We start from the raw sequence: 17157 nt of genomic DNA on the forward strand, positions 1-17157 counted from the left end.
GAGAAAAGCAGCCGTGACAGATGCTGCGACCTCAGCTAGACAGCCCCATCTTTTTCCCGAGATCCAGATGAACCCACTCTCATTGCTTCCGTCCCGGCGGCGGTCAGTCCGCAGGATCGCTGGCAAAGTCAATAGCCGTCTCCTTCCTGCCAGCTGGGTGAAATCAAATACCATGCGCGCAACGTCAGATCTCTTTGGCGGAACTCGGGAAAAAACTTTGGAAATGGAGACCCACTCGGAGAGTCTCAGCGGAGACGTCCGGACTGACCACATCACAGCAGGGGCTGCTCGGGTGCGGGAGAGGGGGGGGGCGGCGTTCGGGGGTAAAACCGGAGAACGGCATTTCGGAGTAGCACCGGTGGGCCGCAGTGCCCCAGCCCGGTCCCCCTGGCACGGCCCGGTGAGTTCGGGGTTCTTTCCCCCTTGAGAGAATACAGCGGTGACTCCGAAGACGTCTAGGAGACAATGGCTCCGGCGCCACCAGGAGATCTAATGCACAAAAACCTGCATAAAGGACAGAAACAGAACATCACAAGTGGCGTTTGTGTTATAAAGCTAACTTCTCAAAGTCCCTTTTGAGCTCCCAAGACAGTGCCCTTGAATCCAAGACTACGTATGACAGTGATTTTGCGAGTGAGACGTCTTCTACAGAGTTCTCGAGGACTGACGGGTCTCCCCAGGTGGAGAAAGAAGCGCTTCGCGAACATGTAAGTGAAGAGGTGCCGGCGGTCTGACTCTCAGGAATATCCCTGTCTCCCACTAGTCCCCTGCTGCGGAATCATCACTACATACGGAAGAGAGGCTGCAAGGCCCAGCCCGGAAGCGAGCGCTGCTCACACCTAGTTGAAAGCCTTTGAGTGAGTCAGAGAAATGAAAGAGGCGAGTCCCAGCGGTTCCATTGTATTCAGCCGGGACTGTACCGCCCGGTCACCAGTCACATATTTGGTTTTCCTCAGTCATGCCGAGGCCAACACAGCAGGGGAGCCGCAGCTGCTCGTACGCGAAAAGCAGGCGTTAAGCTCTGAACTCCTTGAAGAACACATCCATTTCACATGAGCGAGACCTACAGACACCGACAATGAAAAACAACTACAGAGATGTACATATATTCGCTGTATGGGTCTGATCAAAGCTTGAATTCGGAAGGAGCATAAACTCCATAACCATCTTACCGGAGGAAGTAGATCACCGAGAGAAAGGCCAGAAAGAGACTTTCTCGTTAAAAAAAAGGGAGAAAAAAAAGGAACAAAATCGTTTTTTTTTCCTGCATTGTGAGATGTGTATGTCCATATACAAATGCATGCATACGCAGGGTGTTGTGCACGTGTGCATCGATACATGTGTGCATCACATTCACCAATATGCACATACAAACTGTAAATACTAACTCGTGGTTTGCCCGTCACAGGCTGGTACGCCTGCCTTGAACCGTACCGATGTCCAGTCTCCCAGTCTACTTCAGCCAGTCTCTATAGCAGGACTGACAAGGCGTTCTTGAGCGAAGATGATGAGAATTTCAGGAAAAGAGAAGTCCCCTTCTTCTTACTCTCGACAAGAAAGACACAACTGACTTAGAAGAAGCTGGATTGCTCCTGTATGTGCAGTGATTTCAGATACTCTCACGAGGGTTCCGAAACGACGACTCAGCACCGTAAAGAGGGAGGACTGCCACAAGTCTGTTGGGGACAAAAACACTGGAAACGAAGACGCAAGATACCACAAGGGTCCCAGCTGTAGGACTATGAGAGAAAGAAGGGAACGACAGGGCATTTGAGAGAAGACGAGTGTGTGCCTCTCTCTGGGTGGGGAGAAGCTGAAGTAGCAAATGAAAAGGGAGAACAAGATGATACTCTCCCAGGAAAGAGAAAGAAGGAAAGGAACACTGTCTATGTGAGAGTGATTTGAAGTACGACACAGGAAGGTTGATAAAGAGAAGTCGACAAAACGATGAAGCACCTCATTATTCTTATTACACAAAGAAACCACACAAAACGACAAGCAAAAGAATAAGAGCAACAGAGAGAAAGAAAGAAAATTGACTCAGAGACGAAGAAAAAAGGCAGCAGACAATATCAGTGCCTTCTGTTTTACAAAGATGTCTCCACAGTTCTGATGAACCCTCTCGTGAACCAGAGCCTCTTCTCGTCACCTTCTCTTTGTCTTTTCCATTTCATGCCCTCAGGCCTATCCACCTGTTGCTCTTCTTTCGCCCTTCTTCTCCCTCCCTTCCTCCCTCCATGTTCTCCTCCTCTCTCACCCTTTCCTCCTTCCCCCTCCTCTATCTGTTCCTGAGCCTGCGACAGCATACGATTCTCAGACCCGACTCACACTATCTGATAGTAATTGTAGTAAGAAACCACGCCTTTGCCTTCACTGCCTCGTGATCCGGTTCTCTTTTCTATGAAGGGAGGGAGATGATTCAGAAGCTTCCGTCTCGTTGAGAGAACTTTGTCCACCCGCACATTATAGAAGATGTCTGTCCTTGCTAACCGATTAGCATTTGACTTAGCCTTTTTCTCACTAGTAGTCACACTCTCCTTCGCATCCCCATTGCGGTGTGTCTTGTCGAGCTTCCTTTTCACATCATCTTCGGTCTCCGTTGTCTCACCTTCTTGACCGTCCTCGCTTCTGTCCTTTGTCAACCCTCCTTCACCTTGACCGTCTTGCTGGGTGTGAGAGACGAGGGCGGGAGAAGAAGGAGGGGAGTGAACAAGAGTAGGCACTGCCAGGGAATGCTGGGCTACTGAAAGGCCAGAGAGAGCGTAACACGTATGATAGAGATCAGCTCGCCTAAGATACACAAGTGAGGAACAAACGACCACAAAAACCGACGAGGTGTATGTGAATGCCGCGTGTCCCTACGGAGGGAATTTCTGATCATGTGAGTGCCTCGCTTCTACTGCTGGGAGGAACAACACGGACGAAGGAAATCGAGAAAGGAAAAAAGAAAGAAAGCTTACTTTCCAGGTTTATCTCGTAAGCCTCCACGTGGATCTTGGCAACAGCCGAGAATATAATACTGAAGATGATCGCCTGATACCCACAGATTCTTCATACTTTCATAATACCATGTTCGACCAGCTTGGCGAAAAGCTTCAGCAAGCAAAGCAAATATACCTCCCTGTTGGAGAAAAGAACAAACACCAGAGCATACGAGGCGTACACATACTGCAGATGAAAGAAGGGCGGGCATTCATGGCGAAGAGACGATCTACGGAGAGAAGACCTAATCTTCACGACAGATCTGCGAGACTAGTCATATAGTAAGTATATGTGCATGCATATGCATACATGCATTGAAAGACATAACCTGATTCATCTCTGTTTATGTCTAGAGATACACTACAGCCACGAACTGAGACGACATGACAGCACATAGACAGACATATGCACATAGGTACAAAAGTCTGTTCGCTTGCATACACATATATTATCGAACGAAGAGTACCTTGGAGAGTGCACTGAACGCTTTGGTTTGAGAGACAGTAACTTCACGAAGGAGAGAAGATCTCCGTCAGCAGCAAGGCACGCCGTACAGTTTGCACCGGCACATCTTTTTTTGACGCTCCCGAGAGACCCGGGAAGGTTTCATGCAGGAACATTCTATCTCCATCTAGTATCCTCAGGCCAACGAGCACCCTCCCCCCCCTGTTAGGCAATGAATGGCGTGACAAGTGAAGTAGACGAGCAAAGCACAACGGGCAGATGCAGTTGACTGACTCGAAAACTTCATTAGTGACTTCGAATACAGATGGAAAGAGGGCCGAGAGCTTCTATGTGATACAGCTCAGGAGAAAGGCGCAGAAGATATGAGGACTGGGAGACTGGCTGCTGGTAACAGCAACGATACAATAGAGAAAAAGAGAGAAAAGAGAAGAAGATGCTTAGGAACGAACTGTTTGAAGACGTTCTTAACCGCTGTGGTTTGATGTTGATAAGCTCAAGTCCAGGAAAGAAGAGAGACACGAGAACTGGAGATGAAGACAGGCCATCGGTGTGCTACCGAAGTAACAAGAAAGACCGAGAAATACCGTTACACCCGGACAGGAGTGAAAACAGATGCACTTTCAACTACATGAATACGTATTACCCGAGTGTATACACGGGTGACGTACTTGCCAGAAAGAATAGCAGGCATCAACAAGCTTATGAGTACGGCCTTGAAATCCGCCCTCGAAACCCATCTGTCTATGAACAGCCCAATGAAGAAGCCGATCTAAATCTAAAACGACGTGGGCTTTATTCAAGATCAACAAGGCCGCCAAACCTAAGAGAAAACGAAGAGAGAAGAAAAAAGAAAGAATAGCATCCTGATAAGAAAAAAAGACAGGGACGAGAGATGATAATACGAAAGCTTCGTTAGCCAAATAAATACTGACACGGGCGCGAAGATAGGTAACTACAGGTGTACCGTAGTCACTCATCGGGGCTGTCTGTCTATCAAGAGAGAAAGGGAAAGAAATTTTTGAATACAAGCCAATCAAGCAAATCCTGAACTGAAGATTTGTCTGACCCAAGATAAGCTGTTTGTTCAAACTAGGTAGAGACAGAAAGAAAAAAAAAGTTGTAGAAGGTGATGGAGACAGGTACAACCTCGGATAGACTGGGACGAAAGCAAAGACATGTTGAGTTTATATAGACTCTCGGGAGGTACAGCTTCAAGGACGACATTGTGACAGAGACAAAGAAGAATGTGTACAGATCCATACAGCCTATCGCCATACTTCAGCACATGGTACAAGTGCCGCTCCTTTTATAGTTGTCAATCTGGTGCCTGTACATAGGTAAAACCTAACGATATCGTCTATACATTTCTACAGATACACTTACCGCAGTATGTATATCCACCATGAGCTTCAAGATGTGGCTCCCCTCCCAAGCCTCCCTCCTCTGTTTGACAAGAGGCGACGTATTCCGCCACGCCTTCAGCGATCTCATCCGTTAGCATGTGAAGCATGGACGCTGTGGCTATAGCGCAATAGGTGCCTCTATAAACAAAACCAGGGGTGCACGCAAAATACCAATCCATACACAAATAGAAGTTGGGAACGAAAGTATTGGTCATCATTTGATCGAGAGAAGTCCTTTTGTGCTTCTTTTCTATGGGGAAAAACTCAAGCAAAAATGCCGTACAAAGAAAGCCGTGACGCTCCTGGAGATACGACAAGAACGTAGTGGCGTCAGGTGCTCTCATAACGGAGGCAAAACACCGAAACCGAGAAAGAGGAAAGGAGACAGAAACGCCACGAAAGGTTGTTTCTTCTTGTAGTGAAATAAGCAAAACAAAAGACTCATGTAAAGGGAAAACCCTGTAGTACGCGAGAACCGAGGCTTCCACACATAAATGTCTTGGATGACGTCAGGCGAGCATTTCAAGTTCCTACACGTGAAGATACTTGGGGTATGCGCAACAAGACCACAGAGTCTCTTTCCCCACTATTCTACCTTCCTCTCCCTCTCGTGGCAGCTACCTACCGGACATCCACCTCTCCATCGACATGCATGCAGAAACCTCCATCAGGATTCTTCACTTGAAGAAACCAGTCATACAAGCCCTGTCTGGGATCTTCTCCGTGCTCTTCCTGCTCGTCTCCGTCTCCTTCTCGAGCACCATCTGACTCGTGATTCTTGTCCGGTTCAGTGCAAAAGTCCCCAATCATGTCTCCCGGACAACCGCCTGTATCGTCATGTCTCTTCCTTCCCTTGGACATGCTCGAAGACAGCCACTTATCCACAGCATCGAGAACCAACAGACTCGCTGTCGCCGCGTATGTCGGCGCTAGATGAGCCTGCTGACGGGGACCCCCCCCCCATCCTCCTACTCCAGTTGAAGAGTCCCACGAGGAATCGAGAAAGCGAAGAACCCTGGGATGAGCAAACAGAGACAAGCGTCACCTGTATCACGTGCTTACAAAGAGCGGAGTAAACAAGGACACTAGATTTGGAGTTAACCGAAGAACTCACGGGATCGACTTTGACTGAAGGGGAGGTAGATACGCCCTCTACGAAAACGAACTGAAAGAATGAGGACACGGCAAGACGGAAACGTAACATATCCAAGAAAAACTTCTCCTTTTTGTATATGAAAGCGATGTCTGTGGATGTACGAGATGGCCACAAACGGACGAATAGATCTACGTACATTCCAAGATGAACAAAACAGGAACATACGCAGCTGGTCCCAGAGACTTCAAAAAGCTTCGGCCGAGACAGTTGCGGCTCATCCTTAAAGAAGGTGGAGCTATTCTATCACGGCTGTGAGGTGTAAACAGGAGAAAAAGAGAATAAACTGTTACTGTTATTGAAGGTGATGAAGAGGGATGCTTTGCATGCACCATGGTACCTCGCGCAGTAAGCCTGAGGATCGAAGGCATCAAGGAGATCTAAGGAATGAATCGTCCAGAAGACTAGCCAGCATCTTGAAGCATCCAGTTCCATCATAGATTTATCTAAAGGCCTTCTGAGATGACGCATGCAGTAGGCTATGTGAGATTCTCGTTGCAACTGCAGACGAGCCACATCTTTACTGAAGAAAGATTGCTGTTGTTCAGCCCGCTCTTTCTCGTCTCCGGAGCCATCCGTTCGGACGTCGACGGGGTCGTCAGACCATAGTTGAGACGAAGAAAAACGAGACGAATAAGAAGGAAGAGAAGATGAGGGAAAAGAAGAAAAGAAGTCACGAAACGACGAGCGATAACAAGCAAGACAGGCCTCTTCGGTGTCGTGTTGATCCAGCTGTGTCTCTGTCACTAGACGGGCTGAGCTTGGAAGTAAATATTGAAAATACAAAGGAGACGGAGGAGATGAGAAAGTGGACGTCACAGATGTAGCCGAGCTGGAACCAGCGTGAGGAGAAGATGACGTATGAGAGAAATGGGGTGGGAAGGGAGTTGTAGATGATGGTGATTCCGGACTAACCGTTGAACAGCGAGGACCGATTGTCGCCTCGACACGGGAAGAAAGACAGGAGGCGTCGGACGAGAACGGAGAGCCGTCCGGATGCTTCGTTCGCGCCGGAGAAGCCATTTCTTCTTCTCAAAAGTAGGTAGGACTCAACACAAGGGAGAACGGAGATGGCGACACACGCTCGTTGCTTCAGCCCGTGTGTGGCGTGTCGCTCTCTCTTTGAGTACCCATGATATCACATGCTCTTACAGTACAAATCTCGTAGCCGCGCCGGTGGTGTAAAATTTTTGCTCGACGGCTGTCCTCAGAATGGAGAAAAGGCACAAGGTTGGAGAGAGTGGCGCCCGAGCCCCCTTTCCAGTGAACGCAAAGTAGTCGACACGCCGGTGAGGTAGAAAAAGACAGACTGGGCTCAGCGACCAGCATATCTAGTGGGCCACTGGACAGTAGTACTCACGCGCACGTCCCTCTTGGTGAACGATGTCCTGTGTGCAAGAAAACAGCCGGATGGCGGCTACGGTAAGAAGGATATTGACGAACAGCCCCTGAGTACCATAAGACGAACGAACTAAAAACACGGACGGGAAGGCCAGAAGATTTGAGAGAACAAAACGCTTTCTGGCGACACTGAAGTCAGAACTCCCCAAAACAAACTGAAGAGATCCTACTGGCCTGCATGCAACATGTGCATGCGTGCCCTTGCGGTGTCTCCTGAGCGACATGGAAAGACTTCCGGCACAGCGCGTGAAGTCGGTGCATCCTCAGCCACGAGGGGCCGTCATGGCTCTACAGGGCTCAGAGGCGAATATCGGAACAGTCGACTCGAGAAAAAAGAAAAGCCATACTAGAAAGGGAAAGAGGAAAAGAAAGGACAGAAAAGATGACTAGGGAGGAGATGAAGGATGAGCAGGAGGGAGAGAGCTGGGTTGCCTCTGTTTACAGCATCCGAGTCACTGTGCAATAGTACACACTGCTCATCAGTTCTCCGTATGGCGGGACTTCCGAACCACATAGAATGGACCGGCTACCTTGTTCGTCCCATCGAGCAACTGCTCTGTCCGTCGCGAAGCCAGGAATGTCAACGACAAAGAGAAGGGGGGGAGTCGTGAAAGCATACGTCGCCCAACACCGATGAGTAACTCGACCAGCGACGCCTGAGCTGGTTTCGATGGCCGAGTTACTCACCGCAGTTGGGTGACGTACGCTTTCACGACTCCCCGTTCTTCTGTTTGCCGGCGCGTCCCTTGTTACTACCCCTTGTAGCCTGTGCTACACGATGGAAGCTATCCTGGACCCCGATCGAGAATACGCCCGCGGGGCGTATCACGCCCCTACACATGGATCATGACAGCTCAATGCTCGTCATATGGCTCCGCGCAGTCGCTGGGTGTGTTGTTTTGCCCTGTGGGCCGCCGGCGGCTATAGAGTTCCTTCGTGGTAACTCAATCTGTTCAGTTTAACAAGGTAAAAGGAGGGGAGTTCGAGTACCTCTTATCCGTGTGTTTTTGCGCGCTAGTCCCTCTCGGGAAAGAAAAGAAGAGGGTACTAAAACAATACACGATTGTGGTTGAAGGGAGAGTTCTTTGCAACCCTTCCAGTCTTACAGATCAGTCCCTAAAGTTCAGGTGAAGTGTTTGTTGCTACAAAGTTCTTATTCGAACTGCAAGTGGTCTAGATAACTGAGATACACAGTATTGTAGGAATAGAATTTAGTACTAGCCCTGCAAAGTGTGGTAAAGCGTTGATATGTAGGAGCGGTCGATGGCTGGGCTAAGCAGTCAACTAGCCAACCCGGAAGCACCGACCAGATAAGCGAGCAAAGAAAGAGGCGTGGGGGAAGTGGGACTCAACGCGGGAACAGAACGTTCGGAAAACAGAGACGAGATTTGTTGTACGCGAAGAATGCAATGTTCTCTTGAGTGAAGAAACGTAGAACGGCTTTAGCGGAAGAGGACCAGAGTGTGCGGAATGAAAGATGATGTGGTGGGTTTACCCGTGTGCGATAAGCGCTGGAGAGATGGGTCCCAGTCGACTTACGGAACAGCCGGTGAGCTCGAATCCGAGAACTGCAAAAGCGTCCGATTATGGTGAGTCAAGCTTCGATCCCTCTTGAGTGTGAATGATTTTCCAGACCATTCCCTTGATTCTCAGGCCCCTCCGGAGCTGGCTCCAGTGTGAGAATCAGAGGTGGGAAGGCCTTGCCCTCTTTTTGTTAAGGAGTAAGAGTTGAGCGTGAAATCTTTTCCTGTCTCGGGAGAAAAGCTGTTCTGGGAGCGTCTGAGTTTAGAGTAAGCTTCTGTCCCAGCTTCGTCAGTTCGGTTTGAGAAGGATTCTTGTAACCCCAAAAGAATCTCTCTTAGGCCTTAGAATCATTTTTGAGTCAACTGCACTGATGACGTGAGCTCTCATGTTCCACTAAGGCTACTAGGGGGGGGCGGAGGGACGTGATCCTTCAGCCTGGGTCGGCCAGGACATTGTCGGTTCGGCCGAACCTTTGGTGGTATGCTTACCCGACCAAATTCGGTGGGAGTCGATAAGAAGGAACTCTCCTTGAGTCCAAGATTCCCAGAACCGCGATGCCTGACGCCCTCTGAGACCTGTGAGCCACCCCATGTGGCACCGCAGCCTCCGGAAAGGATTGTTAGAACAGGGGTCTTGTTGAACCGAGCGAGTCGGAACGGGCCTCGGACGCTCTGGTTTTGAAGCCAGGAAGAGGCCGCTTGTGTATCAATTTTGTGTACTGAGCAAGGTGACCAGTGTTCCCGTCTGTCTTTTGCCGCGAATCCAACACGGGTTTGACGTCGTCCAGGCAGGAATTGGTCTAACGGGTACTAGCAAGTGAGCGGGCTGAGCGCAAGTTCCTGGCCTGACAGCTGGCGGCCTATAAGAACGGGAGAGAGTATCTTCTGGCGCCGCAGGTGGGCCCGCACACCACAACGAATGATGGATCGCCTTCCTGCGGACATCAGTTGAGTCTGCGACATTGCATCTCTTGATTACGTGAACAGATCCAGTCATTCTGTTAGGGAGCACATGGCTCAGTCGGAGACGATATTCCATCATGCTCAAGAGCGCAACCTGCATGTGCACACTCCGAGTAACCTCCAGCTGTGTGGCAGAATTCTCCAGTAAGTGGCTGCTCTGCGGATTCCTGAGCCCGCCTGTGCGTTGCTCCCTGAGTAGCCACAGCCCCTTTCATACTTCTACCACCGATCGTCATTTCTTTGCCTTCTCACTAGCTTTGTCGTGCTTCCCTTCTAAAACCGCCCATGCTCCTGGTTGTCTTCGCGCCGCCAGCTCAGCTTCCAAGGTGTGGTCTTGCGGTCTGCTAACCGTTTCGGTTGGTACGGACGACGAGATCCTACCCTTGCGGTGAGATGGCGCTTCGTGAGCTCGGCCATGGCCGCCGGGGCGAGCGGGGCTCGTGACAGGAGGAGTGTAGGTAGCGGTGCTCGTCACAGGAGAAGCGTCGGGAGCGGTGCCCGTGACTATGAATGTCTTCTACAAAGAGCTAACCGGCCTTTCTTTTGGGCAGAATCTAGTCGGCATTCGAGCCACTATACACGACCAGAACACCACACATGACCATATCAACTGGACGGAGTAAGCTGCGTTCAGGAGCCCAACAACTAAAGCAACACAGAAAAAGACAGAGGCGCGCGCCAATCCTGCATGCGGAGGTCCGTACGCTAACAAAGCAGACCAGCAGCAACGGAACGGGTAGAGAGCCCCGCTGCACCGTAGGGCAAAAGAGTAGAGTCTTGACAGCACAGAGGTCGGAATTGGGGGACCGTGCCTGACGGGCTTCTAAAGTGGGGGCCTAGCGCGGCGACGGAAGTAACCTCAAGGCAGGTTGCAGGTAGCAGAGAAAAACGAAGTCGGAGTAAAACCTTCTCCTCGGGATGACATGAACCAATTGTGCGACCCCTCCCTTCGCTTCGTTCCCAGTCCGTGCCAGCACGTACCCAGTTTAGGGTTTTGGGAGCGATTGAAGTTCTGATGTAAACTAAACCCCAAACTTTGACATTTGTGCAGGAGTTACCTTGCAATGGTTTCCGTTTACGTTCCTCCGAAGAGAGAGGGAAAGGGCCTCATACAAAGGATCAATTCCCACTTCCAGAGCTAGAACATATACGTTTCTCACTTGTGCGCATTCCAAGTGACTAGCAGCCCCACCCCGCATCATAAGCTGTTGTTCTTGGCCTCGGTATCAGTAGGCGTCCGGCCAAGTTCACACCAGATTGCTCTTTGTCCGACTATCATAGAGCAATGTCGGTGTGGGTCTAAGAGAGACCAAGTGGTATCAGTTTACCGTAGACTGACAGGAGGACGGACTCGGGTCGTCCTGCGCGGGGTGACGTCGCTTAGAGCAAGTCCCGCGGGTGTGTTTGGCTGAAAGTGTCGCGCGCCATGTCCTTCGTGAAGGTTCGTTGAACGCCAGGCGCAGGGGCTAAAAACGTTCTTTTCTTGCAAAGAAACAAACAGCTGGAACTCAGGGGAGTCCCGCGTTCTCTTCCACGCTAACAGATACACTCTAGCCAGGCGATTTTTCAGGGCCTGCAAAAGAGAGATTCGGAATTCGGGCGGACCTCAGCGGCGGCTTACAGCTGACCGCCAAGCGGTGCCATTAGGATTTCGCCTTGGCACTCTGGGACCTGTCGGCCAGGTTCTGCTGCCCAGACGTTGCACCCCCAAGATCGGCGCAAAGAATAGGGCATTCAACTTACTCGCGTGCCCAATGACGGATGCTTCCAAAGTGCAAAAGCTGCAGCCCAGTGGTGCTACCGAGGCCTGTGGTCACTCTACCCCCCAACCAGGTAACAAGGTGTCGAACAGATCATAGGACCGGTGCTGCCGTCACTAAACTCGAACTGCCGGTGGGCTGGTCGACGGGAAAGCCTGTTTCGCAGACGACAGCAGGTCCATGCCAATCTGCCAGCTCCGGTGACCCAAGTATCCACGCGTGGTTTGATTCGGCAGTTCCCTCACGGATTCGGTGGCTTAAGGAGGTCTGCCCTGTTCTTCGGAAGCAATAGCAGTTAGCCCACACATGTTAGAACAGGCACAAGACACGTCTACGACTAGGCGGCCGGTCCCTGGTACCGGCTAGCCAAGATCAGAGATCGTTGTGTGTTCAGCTGGTGTTCCCGTGTCCCTACGGAAAACGTCGCGCCATCCGGACCTGCAGCTGCCGATCAGGACACGAACCCCGGTAGCAGTAGAGCACGCCTTTGAATAGCTTACTTGGCCGACTTGAAGGACACTTCCGGGCTCAGTTTCTCGCCGCGCGCGCTCGCGCGTCTACCGTGCTCACACCGCCATACGAGTACGGGTGACTGTCTATCCAGGCCCCTACTCCGTTTTCTCCGATCGCCCCGACCACGTTGTTCCTTTTTGCATGTGCCCTTCTCGCCAAGAAAAACTGCACAAAGCCTAGTCCTTGTGTAGGGATCTGCGCTCACGGCCGGAGTTCCCGTCTCGCGTGCGCTTCACTTGATGAACCGAGATTGTCCCAGGGAATACTTGCCTGGGTGAGCTGGCCTTCTACGTGGTCATGCAGTCCTGACCCTACGCTCCACTCTGGCATCCCTTTTGCTTTTTTCTGGTCAAGACACCTCTCCCCTCATTAGTGTCTTGAGCACCTGTGGTTTCGATTGACTGACGAGGACAGTCCTGCAGCCAACACGAAAATGCCAAGTGCTACCGAACAGTCGCCTAGTTTCGTGCCGTGACTGATGCTCCGTTCAGGAGTCGCTACATTAGGAGTCGATAAGCCTGCCTGATGTCGGTGGCGCGATGAGTCACCTTACAAGTCAACGAGAAGCTGCTGGTTCCATGCATGCCCGTGACTGGGCCTCATTTCCGTCACGGCGGCCGAGGCCTTCAGAGTTTCCGTCTGTGTTGCTTCGTTGTTTGCGGCTATCGGGCGACCCGGTAGCACGACACCCCCAAATGAAGAAGCGTATTGTCCGGTCAAGGAGGTGGGGACACATATGATGACCGACACGCAGCCGGAATACAGGCAGCCTCAGGGCGCTTGGGTTGGGATCTTGCCCGGCGATGAGTTGTCCACCAGAAGCAGCACAGGCGTCGGTATTGACTATGCTGAGGATCGAGGTGAGCCTACGATTGGTCAGACCTAGCAGCTGTCACTCGCGAGTCTATTCAAGTCGCTTAGGGTTAGGGGGGAGTAGAGGCCCTTAGAGTACGTTGTCCGGCTCAGTTAGCCCGACGGAGAGCCGTCAGTTTTCTTTGTAAAAGTCTCACTGCTGACTGCAGTCGTTTCAAACACGGTGCTTCCTCCCAGCTGTTTGGTGCAAAACTTCAGCTCCAGGTGTTTTCCAAGAGGTTTTTCCCCAGTGGTCTGCCGAAGGATACCTGCAGGGAATGCCCTCACACGCGATACTTCCATCCACTCACGGTGAACAGCCAGGGGTGGGCTCAATGCTGGAGCGCGGTCACGGCACACATCACGGGTCCGACGAAAAGATTCTTGGAGGGGTAAAAGCAAGCACTAGAATTCGCCGGAAGAGACCTCAGAGAGCTGGCAGAACTCCAGACGCTGCTGGCCCAAACAGCGTTCCCGCCGGAAGAAAGACAGGTAATAGCAGCCATCGGGGGGCAAAAAGAGGTTCCAACTGCGTGTCATGATCCGAGAGACGTTGCCGGGGAACCCGGTCGCAGGAGGATGGGCTGCTCTCCGGGGTCACAGGACCGCTTCCCAGGCAGCCACGGTTTCTCAACGCTGCTGATCTGCCTGTTGGCCCGCGCTTGGATAGTCGCCCCGTCCGGTTCTATGCGTTCACACAGCCCCTTCAAAGGCGTAGACTCATATTCAACGTTAACGCAGGACTGAGAGATAGACCAGCGGCTGCACTCTGTTTTCCTCTTTGAGTGTTTGGGCCTCGTTCCATGCTAAAATAGATACCAGACCTTTGTTGAGTTTTGCCCAAGCGGTCACCTGTGTCCCGGTCTCCACGAGTGGGTACCTGTTGAGACCGTTGAGCGGTGGGACCGCCAGCGGGGCTGAGACGTACTGTAAACACATTGACATGCAGTTGCCTTTGCTGTGTCTCGTTCAGCCAGGCGAAAACGGCCCGCGAAAGGCGGGCGAAATAACGGAGGAAAAAAGACGACAGGCTGGTTGCCTGAGGAGGACCTGCTTTTGTTGCAGCTCCACGAGAAGCTTGTACGTTCTCTAGCCCGCAGGTAGCCTGCACTGACTTACGTCAACTCACAGATGCTCGCTTCGCTAGCACTTCCCGAGACTGAGTGAGAGGAGCCTGTAAGCAGATGCACTTGGGAGAAGGCGTGAACGGCAGGAGTGTTTGTCCCTCCAACCGATACTATGTAAGTACGTACATGTCACAGGGACGGGCTGGACCCCACCAGGATGTTCATTTTCGTGCCTGAAATGGTCACCCCACACGTGAACCCGAATGCACAGGCAACAGAGGTCAGACCCGGTCCCGTTGTTGCTTTCCAGTGGTCCTCTTCTTGTCCACGCTGCAGCCGCTCAGAAGGTCTCGCACACTGTTGACCCCTGATGTTGGTTTTTCCTTCTAGGGACGGAGGTGGTCGTCAATCTCGGAGAACATTTCTGGCCGGACCCCGTGTGCTGTACGGCGCCGGATTTTTTGGCTCAACGATGCAACTAACAAGACAAACAGTTCTGTTACCAAAAAACGAGTGCCCAAGAACGCCGGCACTGGCCACCTCGCTGACGAGTGTCGCTCTCTCAACGATGCCTCGGTATGCCACCCATCGAGTCTGCAAGGCCCCAGCAAAGAGGACAACAGAGGCGGCGCCGATGACGCTGTAAGGGTGAAAGAGAAGCGCGCACCAGCTACCGGAGCTACTATTCCACAGGCTGCAGCATTACGCTTCGGGACAGCACGTGACGTGACCAACAGTATTGTGTGCGACGGCAAGGTATCAGCCGCACACACAACGGAGCAGACGAAACCCTTAGGTGATGGGGTGCAGCAGCTTGGAGACCCGTCCTGCAATGCTTTTTCTATTCATGACGGGCTGGTGTCTTTTTATCACCGAGATAACCGCGTAACCGGCGAGATACGCCAGGCAGATGCTTCAGCTTGGGTACAGCCAGGAGGCATCGGGCTCCGGTCACCTTCGGTGGACTACGCGTTTCAGACTCTCCCACTGAACGAGACTGGCTTACGCACCCAGCTATCCCGGTCAAGCGAGCCGGTCGCCGGACAAGAGAAATGGAGTAATTGCCGCGAAGACTTTCGTGAAAGCCACGAGCTCCCCGGGCAGCAGGCACCCCCCACCGATTTCAATTGCACACTTGGAAGCGCTCCACAGATTCAAACACCTCCAACCGAAACCAGCTCATGCCCCTTGCTTTCGACGGACCACTCGCGGTGTTCCTCCTCTCCGTCACCTCTCGATACGCCACCACATTCAGACGAACAGCAGCACGAACTCACCCCCTCGTTGCTCCCGGATCAACAAAAGTACGCGCTGGACCCTGCACAGCTTTACTTGATCGATCTGGAAGTGTCTAGCTTGGAGCACGAGCTGCTGTCTCCGGTAGCCCGGTCTGTGTTGCAGTACCAACAGTTCCGCCTCGCAATGGACTCAGCCCAAGTCTTCCTCATCGACCAGCACGTATCCGGCGTTGCTGATGAGTTCACGTTGTCTATGCTTGGCCCTCCCCGCCCTCTTCACTGTGCTGGGACCGCCCCCACTCAGCATACCACCGGACTGTGCAGCAGGCCCGATCTGACACTCTTCCAGGAAGGTTTCGAGAGCTACCAAACCCCTGGGTTGCTAGCTGGTTTGACAGAACAGGAGCAAAAGCAGGCTGAATTTGCTAGTGAAAGTTTCGGTACCGCCCCGCCGCGTCGCTCCGAGATGTCCGAATTCCCCCTGCTTCATCAGTTCGAGGAGACCCACAGATCTCAAGGGCACCATGAAAGTGACTCCAACTCGTGACCTGCAGCCGCCGTCCTCGTCCAAGGAGAACGACCAGCACAGGAAGTGTCGACACTCTTTTCTTTCGCACCTTGGGAAAACTGCGCCACTTCCCGGCCACTCCTTTCATGATCTGCTCGCGCGATCACCTGTGAAGTGGTACAAACCTAACTTCCCTTTGTGATTCGGTGCCCCTACATGTCGGACGTGAGCCGCTGCAGCAACCAATCAAGTTCCCGCCCTAGTCGCTGGGTCGCTCACCATTGCTCGGTGCAGAGGCGTAAGCAACTGCTTCGACAGCAGCTGTGGCCCGTGCTGTTCCATAACACGAGAAACACAGGACCATGCTGTGCGGCTAACCTGCCGTGTCTGTTCAGTCCTCCGTGCGAAAGTTTTCCGCACCCGCGGTATCGTGATTCCTTAAAACCGCCGACACGGACAGGCTCTCTTGCTTGTGCTCGGCCGACGTGCCTCTGCCTTCTGTGATCTCGTCGTGGCTGTAGGAAACACTGGAGGAGACTTGAATTTTCGCAGCTGTCAAACCTAATTATCGTCTCTACCGCGCCACCTACGCGTGAGACCCTTGTTGTCCAGTTGATGACGGGAAGCCCCAGCCATGATTTTGGCCGGGGTTTCCATCGCTTACGGCAATGACGGTTCGCATTATTGGTCGCTCGTGTTCACACAGAACCACATGGACGCGGTACGTTTTTACCGGACAAAATTCTCCGGGAACCTGATTTGAATACATCCGGAACAATGAACTACTCTACGCTGTGAAGCGTGGACACTGTACTAACCCAGACCAAGCACACCGAAGGAGCTGCTGCAATAAACATGCTTGCTCTCTCCCTATCTTCACTCTGTGGCACTAGAAAAACCTGTTCCCTTTTTGCACAGTATGGCGTGTTGAGGCCTGCATACCGATTACAAAAAGCCACAAATCTTAGGAAGAGCGCAACGTTCGGCACACTACTACCACGAATAACTTCTTAAACGAGCACGAACCATACACCCAAAGCGGTGCTTGCCGTGGTAACAAAAAGGCATCACTCTCAGGCGCCGCCGACCGCACAACGATTACGCCTCGCGACTGTGCCTATTCGACTAGTAAGTGCGCACCCTCACTCTAACTACAATCAAAGGCACCGCTCGTAATGGGCCGGACATCTTTAATGGGGTTGCCCCATGTATGCTAACCCACAGCTTCCACGACCACACTGGTCCACAGGAGCGGTGCCTGTCCGTAAAACGACGGCCTGAGGACAGTCAAAACGTAGACCACACGGCGGTGCCTTTGATTGTAGTTAG

General features: G+C 52.1%; 2 protein-coding genes across 2 annotated transcripts; both read right to left on the minus strand.

The window, feature by feature from the left end:
* Nucleotides 1–5: 5 nt before the first annotated feature.
* CSUI_003375 (prenyltransferase and squalene oxidase repeat-containing protein) lies at nucleotides 6–7610 on the minus strand. The gene is made up of 7 exons (XM_068063573.1): nucleotides 6344–7610; nucleotides 5476–5865; nucleotides 4831–4988; nucleotides 4116–4267; nucleotides 2961–3121; nucleotides 1173–2790; nucleotides 6–504 (listed from the first exon to the last, which is right to left on the minus strand). Exons 1-6 carry the CDS (start codon nucleotides 7024–7026, stop codon nucleotides 2325–2327), a joined length of 2010 nt encoding a protein of 669 aa, XP_067924447.1. The 5' UTR covers nucleotides 7027–7610; the 3' UTR covers nucleotides 6–504; nucleotides 1173–2324.
* A 4985-nt stretch (nucleotides 7611–12595) lies between these two features.
* CSUI_003376 (uncharacterized protein) lies at nucleotides 12596–17133 on the minus strand. The gene is made up of 2 exons (XM_068063574.1): nucleotides 15093–17133; nucleotides 12596–14676 (listed from the first exon to the last, which is right to left on the minus strand). The coding sequence occupies exon 2, from the start codon at nucleotides 13316–13318 to the stop codon at nucleotides 13130–13132; it is 189 nt and encodes a 62-aa protein (XP_067924448.1). The 5' UTR covers nucleotides 13319–14676; nucleotides 15093–17133; the 3' UTR covers nucleotides 12596–13129.
* Nucleotides 17134–17157: the final 24 nt, after the last annotated feature.

The sequence above is a fragment of the Cystoisospora suis genome (assembly GCF_002600585.1).
Source record: "Cystoisospora suis strain Wien I chromosome Unknown contig_1491, whole genome shotgun sequence".
NCBI classification, from domain to species: Eukaryota; Apicomplexa; class Conoidasida; order Eucoccidiorida; family Sarcocystidae; genus Cystoisospora; species Cystoisospora suis.

Coding starts and splice junctions, on each gene's coding strand:
- CSUI_003375 (XM_068063573.1), bottom strand. CDS start 7,026: ATGGCTTCTCCGGCGCGAACGAAGCATCCGGACGGCTCTCCGTTCTCG. Junction 4,989..5,475: donor GATGGAGAGGTGGATGTCCG/GTAGGTAGCTGC, acceptor TTTTGTTTATAG/AGGCACCTATTGCGCTATAG. Junction 4,268..4,830: donor TGGTGGATATACATACTGCG/GTAAGTGTATCT, acceptor GTTTTCTCTTAG/GTTTGGCGGCCTTGTTGATC.
- CSUI_003376 (XM_068063574.1), bottom strand. CDS start 13,318: ATGGAAGTATCGCGTGTGAGGGCATTCCCTGCAGGTATCCTTCGGCAG.